This window comes from Chiloscyllium plagiosum, unplaced genomic scaffold (assembly GCF_037043375.1).
Source record: "Chiloscyllium plagiosum isolate Xiang-an unplaced genomic scaffold, Cpla_swu_hap1 HiC_scaffold_18, whole genome shotgun sequence".
Classification (NCBI taxonomy): domain Eukaryota; kingdom Metazoa; phylum Chordata; class Chondrichthyes; order Orectolobiformes; family Hemiscylliidae; genus Chiloscyllium; species Chiloscyllium plagiosum.
Genome location: NW_028270156.1, coordinates 34,513,201 through 34,525,899, shown reverse-complemented (window position 1 = coordinate 34,525,899; position 12,699 = coordinate 34,513,201). Strand labels below are relative to the sequence as shown.

The 12,699-nt window shown below is 42.7% G+C and overlaps 1 protein-coding gene across 1 annotated transcript in view; it reads right to left on the bottom strand.

Moving 5' to 3' along the window:
- Window positions 1–3,542: 3,542 nt before the first annotated feature.
- The window catches only part of LOC122557745 (malignant fibrous histiocytoma-amplified sequence 1), a 36,716-nt gene continuing 27,559 nt past the window's right edge, over window positions 3,543–12,699 (bottom strand). The window contains exons 8-11 of the mRNA XM_043705698.2: window positions 11,100–11,262; window positions 7,086–7,201; window positions 6,366–6,463; window positions 3,543–5,413 (exon numbers count right to left, since the gene is read on the bottom strand). Coding sequence (XP_043561633.2) covers window positions 5,402–5,413; window positions 6,366–6,463; window positions 7,086–7,201; window positions 11,100–11,262 — 389 coding nt within the window. The 3' untranslated portion in view covers window positions 3,543–5,401. The remainder of the gene's footprint in view (window positions 5,414–6,365; window positions 6,464–7,085; window positions 7,202–11,099; window positions 11,263–12,699) is intronic.

Sequence of the window (12,699 nt, the reverse complement as noted above, 5' to 3'; positions counted from 1 at the left end):
CTCCTGTGTTTTCTTGGATTCAATTCATTTTCAGTAACACCCGGATCATTTAAGCTGCACTGTTTCTATTTTGAACACATGTTGACAGAACCTGTGAACCATGTCCAGTTGTCCCCAAGTGCGGCGAGTCCTCTGACAGTGCAGCCTGCTCTGGGAGTGTTTCCAGTAGATTTTCACCCCTACAGTTATCTGCAGACCCATCATGACACTTTCTCAGGCTGCCCCCAAGTTGTTTTGATTTGTAGTCACTGTTGCAACTTGAAAAGATGAAAGTCAATTCCTGAACAAGCACCTCCCAATTACAGTCACAGGCAAATAGTCCTGAAGGGTCTCCTTCTTTGCAGTAAGCATTCTTTATCAGAGGTAGAGAGTTTTAGGAAGAGAGTTTGAAGGATTTTGGTTCTGGCAATCTCCAGACTGGATCTCCAAACCAGTATGGCTTATTAACAACTTTGTGAAGTGGCTCAGAGCAAGGCCTTCCATTGTGACAGGCTACAAGACATTCAAGAAGATCAACCAGCAGCCAACTCCATTACAAGCTCGATGGGGGAATAACTTGCTTCTGTGCAGTACCCTTCCAGGATATAAACATTCTCAAAGTGTTGTAGATCATGATATCCACTGATCTCCAGAACACAATGCAACCCTGACCAGCAGCAAAGAGATATTAAGAACTACAGATTTTCTTCCACTCCTTTCCAATATTTCAGCTTACTTGCAGTTAAAATGTTGGAGAGGGTAGAAAATTGTGGGCGGCACAGTGGCACAGTGGTTAGCACTGCTGCCTCACAGCGCCAGAGACCTGGGTTCAATTCCTGACTCAGGCGACTGACTGTGTGGAGTTTGCACATTCTCCCCGTGTCTGCGTGGGTTTCCTCCGGGTGCTCCGGTTTCCTCCCACAGTCCAAAAAATGTGCAGGTCAGGTGAATTGGCCATGCTAAATTGCCATTAGTGTTAGGTAAAAGGGGTAAATGTAGGGTAATGGGTGGGTTGCGCTTCGGCGGGTCGGTGTGGACTTGTTGGGCCGAAGGGCCTGTTTCCACACTGTAAGTAATCTAATCTAATCTAAAAAAAAGACTGTTTGTCCATCAGGGCTGTGATAGAATGATGATGTGCAGACATTTGATTCACTAAAAAAGACAAAGGTCTTCGACACAGGAACTGCTGACTCTATACATTGTTCAAATGGAAGCTGATATTGAGTCATAGAGATGTACAGCATGGAAACAGACCCTTTGGTCCAACCCGTCCACGCCGACCAGATATCCCAACCCAATCTAGTCCCACCTACCAGCACCCAGCCCATATCCCTCCAAACCCTTCCAATTCATACACCCATCCAGATGCCTTTTAAATGTTGCAATTGTACTAGCCTCCACCACTTCCTCTGACAGCTCATTCCATACATGTACCAACCTCTGCAAGAAAAGGTTGTCCCTTAGGTCTCTTTTATATCTTTCCCCTCTCACCCTAAACCTATGCCCTCTAGTTCAGGACTCCCCCACCCCAGGAAAAATACCTCATCTATTTATTCTACCCATACCCCTCATGATTTTATAAACCTCTATAAGGTCACCACTCAGCCTCCGACAGTCCAGGGAAAACAGCCACAGCCTATTCAACCTCTCCCTATAGCTCAAATCCTCCAACCCTGGCAACATCCTTGTCAATCTTTTCTGAACCCTTTCAAGTTTGGCAACATCCTTCTGATAGAAAGGAGACCAGAATTGCACACAATATTCCAAAAGTGACCTGACCAATGTCCTGTACAGTCGCAACATGACCTCCCAACTCCTGTACTCAATACTCTGACCAATAAAGGAAAGCATACCAAAAGCCTTCTTCACTATCCTATATACCTGCATCTCCACTTTCAAGGAGCGATGAACCTGCACTCCAAGGTCTCTTTGTTCAGCAACACTCCCTAGGACCTTACCATTAAGTGTATAAGTCCTGCTAAGATTTGCTTTCTCAAAATGCAGCATCTCGCATTTATCTAAATTAAACTCCATCTGCCACTTCTCAGCCCATTGGCCCATCTGGTCAAGATCCTTTGTATTTTGACGTAACCTTCTTGGCTGCCCACTACACCTCCAATTTTGGTGTCATCTGCCAACTAATAACTTTCCCTCTTATACTCACATCCAAATCATTTATATAAATGACAAAAAGTAGTGGACCCAGCACTGATCCTTGTGGCACTCCACTGGTCACAGGCCTCCAGTCTGAATAACAACCCTCCACCTCCCTCTGTCTTCTATCTTTGAGCCAGTTCTGTATCCAAATGGCTAGTTCGCCCTGTATTCCGTGAGATCTAACCTTGTTCACCAATCTCGCATGGGGAACCTTTTCGAATGCCTTACTGAAGTCTATATAGATCACGTCCACTGCTCTGCCCTCATCAATCCTTTTGTTACTTCTTCAAAACATTCAATCAAGTTTGTGAGACATGATTTCCCACACATAAAGCCATGTTGACTATCCCTAATTAGTCCTTGCCTTTCCAAATACATGTACATCCTGTCCCTCAGGATTCCCTCCAACAACTTGCCCACCTCCGGGGTCAGGCTCACCGGTCTATAGTTCCCTGACTTGTCCTTACCACCCTTCTTAAACAGTGGCACCACGTTAGCCAACCTCCAGTCTTGCGGCACCTTACCTGTGACTATCGATGATACATTTTATGGTTTGGTTTTAACCTAGACCCAACCATTCTGCTATTTTTATTGTGTTAAGCAGGAGGCTGGAAGAACACAGCAAGCCAGGTAGCATCAGGAGGTGGAGAAGTCAACATTTCGAGTGTAACCCTTGTTCAGGACTGGGAGTGTGTATAGGGGAGCTGCAGATAAAGGGGGAGGCGGGGGAAGGGTGGTGAAGTGGGGCTAGGTGAAGACAGGTAGAGGGTACGTCCTGATTGGTCAATGGGAGAAATGAATCCGATAGGTGGCTGGGAGGAGTGGAATGGAGGGAGAGGGTGTGGGAAGGGAGTCAAGGAAAGGGAAGGGAGGTTCTTTGAAATTGGAGAACTCAATGTTGAGTCCTTCGGGCTGAAGGCTGCCAGGCGGATGCTGAGGTGTTGTTCTTTCAATTTGCGCTGTGGTTCATTGTGGCAATGGAGGAGGCCAAGAATGGTCATGTTGGAAAGGGAGTGGTTAGGGGAATTGAAATGGGCGGTGACTGGAAGGTCCGGTCAGCCCCCTGCAGGCCCGGCTGAGATGCTCAGTGAACTGTTTCCAGGTTTACTTTCGCTCTCCCCGATGTAGAGAAGACCACATTAGAAGCATCTGATGCAGTAAACTAGGTTGGAAGAGAAGGCCAGCGAACCTCTGTCTCATCTGGAAGGACTGTTTGGGGCCCTGGATGGAGGTGAGGGGGGTGATGTACCGACAGGTTTTGCATCTTTTCCAGTTACAGGGGAAGGTTACTGTTATTGTGTTAGCATTTCATGTTACGGAAGCAACTAATTCCCATTCTCCAAACATTAACCCTTCCATTACCTCACCATCCAATAACTAACAGACGTCACAAATCTGAGCTCAGCGAGGAGGAAAGTAATTTCTTTATTGAGGATTTCCTCTCTTTTGTTTTCACAAAACTGAAGAGACATTTTATGAGCAGAAACACTTGTTAATGAAACACTTTTCCAATGCTCAGTAATTTTCCACTGAGTGGGGACTGACCCTATGGCCCAGGCCAAAGATTCCTGCTGACACAGTCCAGGTGTTATCATTGTTCACATAAAAGTTACCTCATTAGATAACAGTCAAAAATGAATCAGTGGCACAGAAATATACGATCAACTTAATTCAATCAAGCTGACATTAAATTAGTAGGTTTACTGAAACAAAGTTCAATTCTAACAATGAGGATGCAATACATCTCAGGAGATAGCACGACACCCTGCATAATCACTATCATTCATTTTGGACTTATTGCACAAAAGCAGCATGTGTTTACATAGTGTATTTAACCATAAAGTGTTCCAAGATGCTTTAGAAATATTATAATGCAAAATATACATTCAAGCTACGCCAGGTGATATTAGAGGAGCTGGCTGAAAGCTTGGTCAAAGTAGTAATTTCTAAGAAATATTTTGAGCCAAGAGCCAGAGGTAGAGAGGTGTTGAGGTTTAGGAAGGAGCTTGGGTCCCAGGTAGCTGAAAGCATAGCCAACAAACGTGAAGTGATTAGAGTCAGGGAGCCTGAAGAGGTCAGTATTAGAGGAGCTCAGATCTCATGAGAGTTGAAAGTAAGAAATTACAGAGAAAGTAGGGGTTAAGGCAATGTAGGTTACCAAGCAGGAATTGAATCTCACCCTCATAGTCGCATAAGAGAAACACAATATTCTGATCACATGGTTCCTCAGTTGTGTAATCACCTGCTGACAACAGCAACCAACTCCAGTGGAAGTTGTCAGTTGGATTCTGAATCAAGGGGAGTACTAGGAAGAAAACAATGTAGCAATCACCACTTTCTAGCACTCTCACCTCTCCAGTGTAGAGGCTACAACTTCAACTACTCCTTATATAGTGTGTTTAATGTAACCTCCAAAAGATATGTCATAAATGTTCTGGTGTAGGCTTCTTAGTTATGCTTCCATGCAACCCGCGCTGAGGGGATGGAAAATAAGATGAGCAGCCTCAAAAATATATATATATTGGAATGGTTACAAAGATCATGGGGTGGCACGGTGGCTCAGTGGTTAGTACTGCTGCCTCACAGCGCCAGGGACCAGGGTTTGATTCCAACCTCAGGCGACTGTCAGTGTGGAGTTTGCACATTCTCCTTGTGTCTGTGTAGGTTTCCTCTGGGTGCTTTGGTTTCCTCCCACAGTCCAAAGATGTGCAGATTAGGTGGATTGGCCATGCTAAATTTGCCCATAATATTCAGGGATGTATAGGTTAGGTGCATTAGTTGGGGTAAATATAGGGTTGGGGAATGGGTCTGGGTGGATTACACTTCGGAGGGTCAGTGTGAACGTGTTGGGTCGAAGGGCCTGTTTCCACACTGTAGGGATTCTATGCTGTTATCTAATTAAAACTTTTTGGACAAATGAAGGGTCACAAAAGAATTGAATATGCTCAATTGTCTCCTCCTCATCCGAGTGTTGAATCTTCCCTGAATCATTTCACAGGACCAAATGCTCAGGACACTCAGGAATAGTGCAATGCAAACAGACCTGCATAACATAGACTGACCAAGCAAAGTGGGCTCCCTGTGATTCAGCAGGGAACTGGCAGGTCCAGATTGAACAGCATGGGAGGAGAATGGTGTCACTGAATGCTGCTCACATATGGATTACGGGTTAAGGAAAATGTGCTTGGTTTCTCCAAATCAATCAGTTCTTCATTTTCAATTCCAGAAATGTTGCCATCACTTTCACTTGGAATGGTTAAGACTATTAATGGAATTCCTGCAGAAATAAAATATTCTATTAGTTTGCAAACTTCTTAATTTGCAGATTAATACAAATATTTCCTAAAGTAGATCGTTAATATTATACCAGTAGGTATTTACAACCGGTAAAATGGTACATCAAATACATGTTTTCTGTTCCATTTGGACCCTGTATCACACTTAAAAATAGCAGTGACCTTTCCAAGGTCTTGCATGATTCTGACACAATGAGCTCAATCTTTTCATGTGATTCCATGTTCAATCCAGCTGAGATGGATGTGAAAGATTTTCCATTTCTTCCTACAACATGGGTTTGGTTGTCTCGATCTTACTTGAAGAGAGGCTGATTATGGAAAGTTGAATACCACTTGGCCACAAACTGCCACAGATTAATGTCGGTATCAGAGTGGTGCACGGTCAAGTTCATTCACCAAGTGACTTGTCCTCTATGGCCTTTGATGAATTCTCATCCAAGGTCCTCAATCAGCACATCACCCTCAAGCACTGACATCTCGTATCAAACAGACCACCACAATATGCAGTAGTAGATGTGGCATTATGTCAATGCTGAAAAGGTGACCAGGGGTATAAGATGATGATTATCTGTAAATAGTGTTAACCTAACTTGTGACATTCTTAATGACACATCTATATTTTTGCAGAGATGCTCATTTATTCAATGTAAGTGGGTTTAAGCCGATGCTGAGATAGTGACCAGTGCAAAATCACATGAACCAATTAAGCACCATTAGGTTTGGTTTAACTGGCTTAGTGTGGGAGAGTAAGCATTAGATAACGTGAAGATTTTGGTCAGTACTAATTGTGCAGTTCTCTAACAGGCATGGACATTCATGGATCAGCTGTGAGATACAGATTTGTAATAATAGGAATGAGCAGTCTAGTTCCATTGAAACATTCCAGCATTTTATTCTAACAGAGTTCTCTCACAACCAAACTCATAGATTTACCTGTTCGTTTATATTCACTGAGCAGGTGCCACTGACATAATTTCCAGTTACGTTATAAGTGTTTTGGATAGTCTGTTGATTCACAAAGCTGTCTGCAGCTGTAAAATCAAAGGAATTAACTTTATCCCAAGAATCGGAAGACACTCGAGTTAGAATGTGCATACCCGACTTATTTTGATTCATCCAAAATAACTCTACACCTACCCCCCCACCCTCCCCCACCTCGACTCCTGACCCATTAAACTATACATTCATTAGTTCAAACACACCTACCATCCTCTAACCAAACTGCACAGGCTGCCAGTATCCTACAATACTTACCATTATTTATACCTTTATACCTCAACCTTAAACAGATTATCGGGACACTGAGAAAAACAATTACTATGTGGAAAAAGCGGGCTGCAGGAAAAATTGGGTTGTTCCTTCAATGAACGAGTACAGAAACAATGTGTCCAACAACTTTCTTTTGTAATGCGTAATTACCTGAGTTGTTTTGCTATTTCTGCAGTTTTATAGTGTGCAGTTTGGCCAGTGCAATTGCGTACATTACAACACTGGCTACATTTTTTAAAGTAACTGGATTTAAATTGTTGCAAAGGCACTTGAGACATTCTGAGATCATTAGTGCTATACAACATAACAAAACAATGTGCCAAGAGGTAAAACAGACCATGTACATTTTGCAGCACTTAAGAACCCTGGAAGAATATTACTAACCTTTACTTGTCCCATTTGAACCCTGCGAGCTTTGCCCTGTACAGAACAAGAGGTTGGCCAGGAAATCTTCACCACAGTTCTCACATGTCTTAATCTTCTCCTCCCAGAACTGCTCACTGTTAACAGCAATGAAGTTCCATTCATACAGTGCTTTTAAAGGAGTAATTTAGCCAATGATGTGTCACAGTTGCCCTAACACACAAAATTTGAGACTGCGGTATAAGGGGATTAGGACCCTGGAGTAACCTTGCGATGATGTGGGCAGACATAGAACATGTTAGTCTTTAGAGAGACTAGAAGGAACATTATACAAGACACTCTAGAGTGAAACTGTCTGGAAGAAATATGAAGAGCACATGGACATGAACATAAAGAACATGAATTAGTTAATCCCCAATATAATTAAGTCAGAGCCTGGTACATCTAAGATGACCGTATTTATCAGTATTCAGTGTGAATGTAAACTAAACAGTTACTTCAAAGTCTAAGTCCAAAAAACAGTCCTTGATTTTGCATTCTCCTTGACCGGCCTGTAAAGAATCCAAATTCATACTGTGGCATGAAATCACACAATAACAGAGACCGAATGCCTCCTGTGGAGATATGAGGACAGATGAACAAAAGATGTAGTTTCTATGGAGCACCTTTAAGGGACAGAAAGAGACAGAAATTGAAATTGGAGATTTGTAAGAGCCTAGAATTTGAAGAGCAGAGAGACCTTGGAAAGCTTTAGTAACAGAGGATATTAGAGTTAGACATGAGAGAGTTGAAGCCATAGAAGGGTTTTAAAACAAGTTTGAAAATTTCAAAGTTAGGTCCTGATTGACCAGAAGCCAACATATCTTGATGAGCACAGGATGTTCGGAAATGGGACTTGGTGTGAGATAACAAAATTTTGGGATTACCTTAAGTTTACATAAGGTAGACCAGTGAAATGGTCACATTTATAGGTAACAAGAACCCTTTATAAGTGCTTTAGCAACAGATGAGGTAATGCAGGTGGGAATCAGGTAATGCTACAAAGGTGGAAAGCAAAAATCTTTGTGATGGCACAAATACATGATCAAGAAGCTCATCTCATGGCCAAATACAGAAATTATGAACAGTACAGTTCAGCGTCAGAGATTACTAGAGAAGTGCCTGGCATTAATAATCAAGGAATTCAAATCTTATTTGTCAAGTACAAACACTTTGCAATCAAACCCAACTAAAGCCTCAGATGCTTTTGCCCGAAATGTCGATTTTCCTGCTCCTCGGATGCTTCCTGACCTGCTGTGCTTTTCCAGCACCACTCTAATCAGCAACAGTCAGTAGGTCCGGCAACATCTGGAGGGACAACAGACTGATTAACATTTTGAACTCCTCACTTTATCCGGGAAAATAAAAATGAGTGATATTCAAATAGATTAGAATTAGGGAAGGGTGGGCGAGAGACAATGTCAGAAATAGAAGAGGGTCTAATCCAGAGGGCACCTCATGACAGCTCCACACCTGAACATGCACTTTAACTCCACTTACTCACTCTAGCCTTCATCTGGATTTCCTGAGAGACCAAGATCTGCCTATCTCAGCCTTAAATATACTCAGCAATGGAGCATCCACTATTCTTTGGGGTAGAGAATTCCAAAGATTCAGACCACTTTGAGTGAAAATATTTCTTTCCATCCGAGTCGTAAAAGATCAGCCTCCCAGGTAACCTCTGTGTCTAACCTGTCAAACCCCATCATATTTCAATGAAATACTCTCTCATTCTTCTGAATTCCAAAGAATATAGGTCCAATTTACTCAATTTCCCATCTGAGGTCAACCCTCTCATCCCAGGGACCGACCTAATGAATACTTGCTGTACCAACTGCAATGAAAGAATATCCTTCCTTAAATATGGAAATCAAAACTGCATAAGTCCTCGAGGAGCCATGCACAATCGCAGTAAGATTCCTATACTCTGGTACTCCCACTTCAATAAAGATCAACATGCCATTTGGTTTCCTAATTGCTAGCTTTCTCTGCTCCTGTTGAGAACACCCAGGTCTCTCGGAACTTAAAACATTTACAAGTGCCGTGCTTTTTTAAAAAATTCTACTTTTCTATTCTTCTTACTAAAGTGGATAAGCTCCCACATCCCACATTGTACTCCATTGTTGTCCACTCATTTAACCAACTCATACCTTTGTCCCCCGTCAGGTTAGAGTCTAACAGGTTTATCTGAAACCACAAGCTTTTGGTGCTCCTTCCACACCTAGTGTTGTGTGATTTTTGACCTTGTCCAGTCCAGTCCAACACCGGCACCTCCACAATTTTGTCCCCTAACCGAATACAATCCTACCTACTTGCATCATAAACTAACGTGCATATATTACTGTTGGCTTCTTTGTCTAAGTCATTAATATAAATGATGAATGGTAGATATTTTGATCCTTACTGCACACCACTAGTCACAGTTTGCAAACTCACAAATGCCCTGTTTAACCCCAGTCTTTGCTTAATGTCCATTAGCCAATCCTCTATCCACGACAGTCTCTCATTCCAATGCCACGAGACCTTAGCCTGTTTTAACATTTTGTCAGACCTCTTCTCTCATACCTTTTGCTGCCAGACCTGGTAAAAAAAGCTATTTTGTTTCCCCCTACAGGACGTTAGGAAACAGTTATATTTTTATTACAATCCCATGGTTTTATGGTCTCTATTACTGACACTAGATTTTTTTATTCCAGATTTAATTAATTGGTTTTAAATGCCCACAGCTACTGGGTAGGAATAGACCCCTTGCTTCCGGATGATTACCAGGTGTTCTGGATTGTTAAATTAAAACCAAAAGAACTGCAGATGCTGTCAATCAGAAACAAAAAACAGAAGTTGCTGGAAAAGCTCACTTAGTCTGGCAGCATGTGTGAAGAAAAGGCAAACTCAATGTTTCCGGTCCAGTTCTCAGGAAGGGTCACCGGGCTCGAAATGTTAACTTTGATTTCTCTTCACAGATGCTGCCAGACCAAGTGAGCTTTTCCAGCAACATCTGTTTTTGTTTCCGGATTACTAGTCCAGTAATGTAATCATTATTCTACCATCACACGGACAGAGGAGCTGTGCTTTGGGTTTATGATGAGCTACAGTGGAGGAAACCAAAGAAAGCAAGATCAGTGCAGATGGTTTAGATCTAGAATTCCCTGGATAGCCTAGGAGCATCCATAAATGCCAGCAATGTTCACCTGTCTCTACAGTGTGGAAACAGGCCATTTGGCCCAACAAGTTCACACCGATCCTCCGAAGGGTATCCCACCCAGACCCATTCCCCTACCGTATTACTTTACATTTCTCCTGACTAGTGCATCTAACCTACACATCCCTGAATGCTCTGGGCAATTTTGCATGCCTAATTCACCTAACCTGCACGTCTTTGGACTGTGGGAGGAAACCCACACAGATACAGGGAGAATCAAACCCAGGTCCCTGGCGCCGTGAGGCAGCAGTGCAAACCACTGAGCCACCATGCCACCTATTCTATAAAGCACGGAATTCAAGATCAGAGTTTCAAATTAAGTTGTATGTTTTTCTTGTTGAAAATGGATCTGAGTTCTGCTCTCCTAATTTCTAAGAAATTCTCACTTAGAATTTAGAAATTAGAAAATTCAACATGAGACTCCAATTGAGACTAGACCAGGGAAGTATGAAGGCTTGCTTCAACTTTCATTGCTATTGTAATCTCTGTCTCCAGAAATCTATTTTTGCTCTAGAAATATCAGCAAGTACTGTGCTGGGAAAGCCCCACAGCTAATATGAACAACCCCATGCCTGAGAAATACACTATATGGTGTCAATCCAACTTTGTATTTCTCCCAGCTACAACTCTCTTGTTCACGGATCTGCAGTCTTCACGGTTTCTTTGAACCATTCCATGTTAGAATCTCTACTGCATTCTCCCACCTGATAAAACATTCTAAGGACCAACTTACCAGCTTTTGGAATCAGCCCAACTAAAATTTTAATTTGAATGGATGATCTGAGATGAAAACTTACATGTCTCTGTCTTTCTCATCTAAATCCGGCCAGTCAAAGTAATGCCTGCAGGAAGGGTTCCTGCACGGTGTTTTCAATGAATAATGGAGGCCTGGCCAATCTTCTAACACTTTCTTCACTTTCTGAATGGCCATCATAATCAGGCACCATCGCCCTTCAAAATCTGAAATAGCAACACACGGGATAAGGTGAGTTCTGACAGCAGGCCATTGGCCTGAAATGTTAACTTTTCCAGAGTCCATGCAAACCTGCTGAGTCATAGAGTCATAGAAATGTACAGCATGGAAACAGACCCTTTGGTCCAACCCGTCCATGCCAACCAGATATCCCAACCCAATCTAATCCCACCTGTCAGCACCCAGCCCATATCCCTCTAAACCCTTCCTATTCATATGCTCATCCAGATGCCTTTTAAATGTTGCAATTGTACCAGCCTCCACCACTTCCTCTGGCAGCTCATTCCATACACGTACCACCCTCTGCGTGAAAAGGTTGCCCCTTGGGTCTCTTTTATATCTTTCCCCTCTCACCCTAAACCTATGCCCTCTAGTTCTGGACTCCCCGACCCCAGGGAAAGCATATCAAACATCTTCTTCACAATCCTATCTACCTGCGACTCCACTTTCAAGGAACTATGAACCTGCACTCCAAGGTGTCTTTGTTCAGCAACACTCCCCAGGACCTTACCATTAAGTCCTGCTCAGATTTACTTTCCCAAAATGCAGCACCCCGCATTTATCTAAATTAAACTCCATTTGCCACTCCTCAGCCCATTGGCCCATCTGATCAAGATCCTGTTGTAATCCGAGGTAACCTTTGTCGCTGTCTACTACACTTCCAATTTTGGTGTCATCTGCAAGCTTAATAACTAAACCTTTTAAGCTCACATCCAAATCATTTATATAAATGATGAAAAGTAGTGGACCCAGCACCAATCCTTGTGGCACTCCACTGGTCACAGGTCACAGGTCTCCAATCTGAAAAAGAACCCTCCACCAACACCTTCTGTTTACAAGCCAGATCTGTATCCAAATGGCTAGTTCTCCCTGTATTCCATGAGATCTAACCTTGCTAACCAGTGTCCCTTGGGGAACCTTGTCGAACGCCTTACTGGAGTCCATATAGATCACCTCTATCACTCTGCCCTCATCAATCCTCTTGACAGTTGAAGATTCACAACCATATTCTGTAATCTCTCAAATATGGAAATTAATTCTCATTGGACCTTCCTGTCCTATTATGGTATTGGATACAGGTAAGAGAATCTTCAAGAAGATGCAGAGGGAGATAAAAGGGGCAACCTAGAGCCCAACTCATTGTGCTTTTTGCACCTTCTTCAACGGCGTCTCCAGAGAGAACCACGTCTGTGAGACAACCTGAAGATGTGATGCAGCCTTAAAAGTGAATGAGTGGTTAAGAAAGTAGGCTAAGAGGTATAAGAGTCATCCTGTACCAATGCGTGTGATGTATCTGTGTCCATACCTGTTGGACTTCCAGCATTTCTGTTTTTATTTCAGATTTCCAACAACTGCAGTATTTTGGTTTTGTAAGAGCTTGTCGATACTTGAAAATCAACTCCCCTCTATCGCTGTCCATCAGT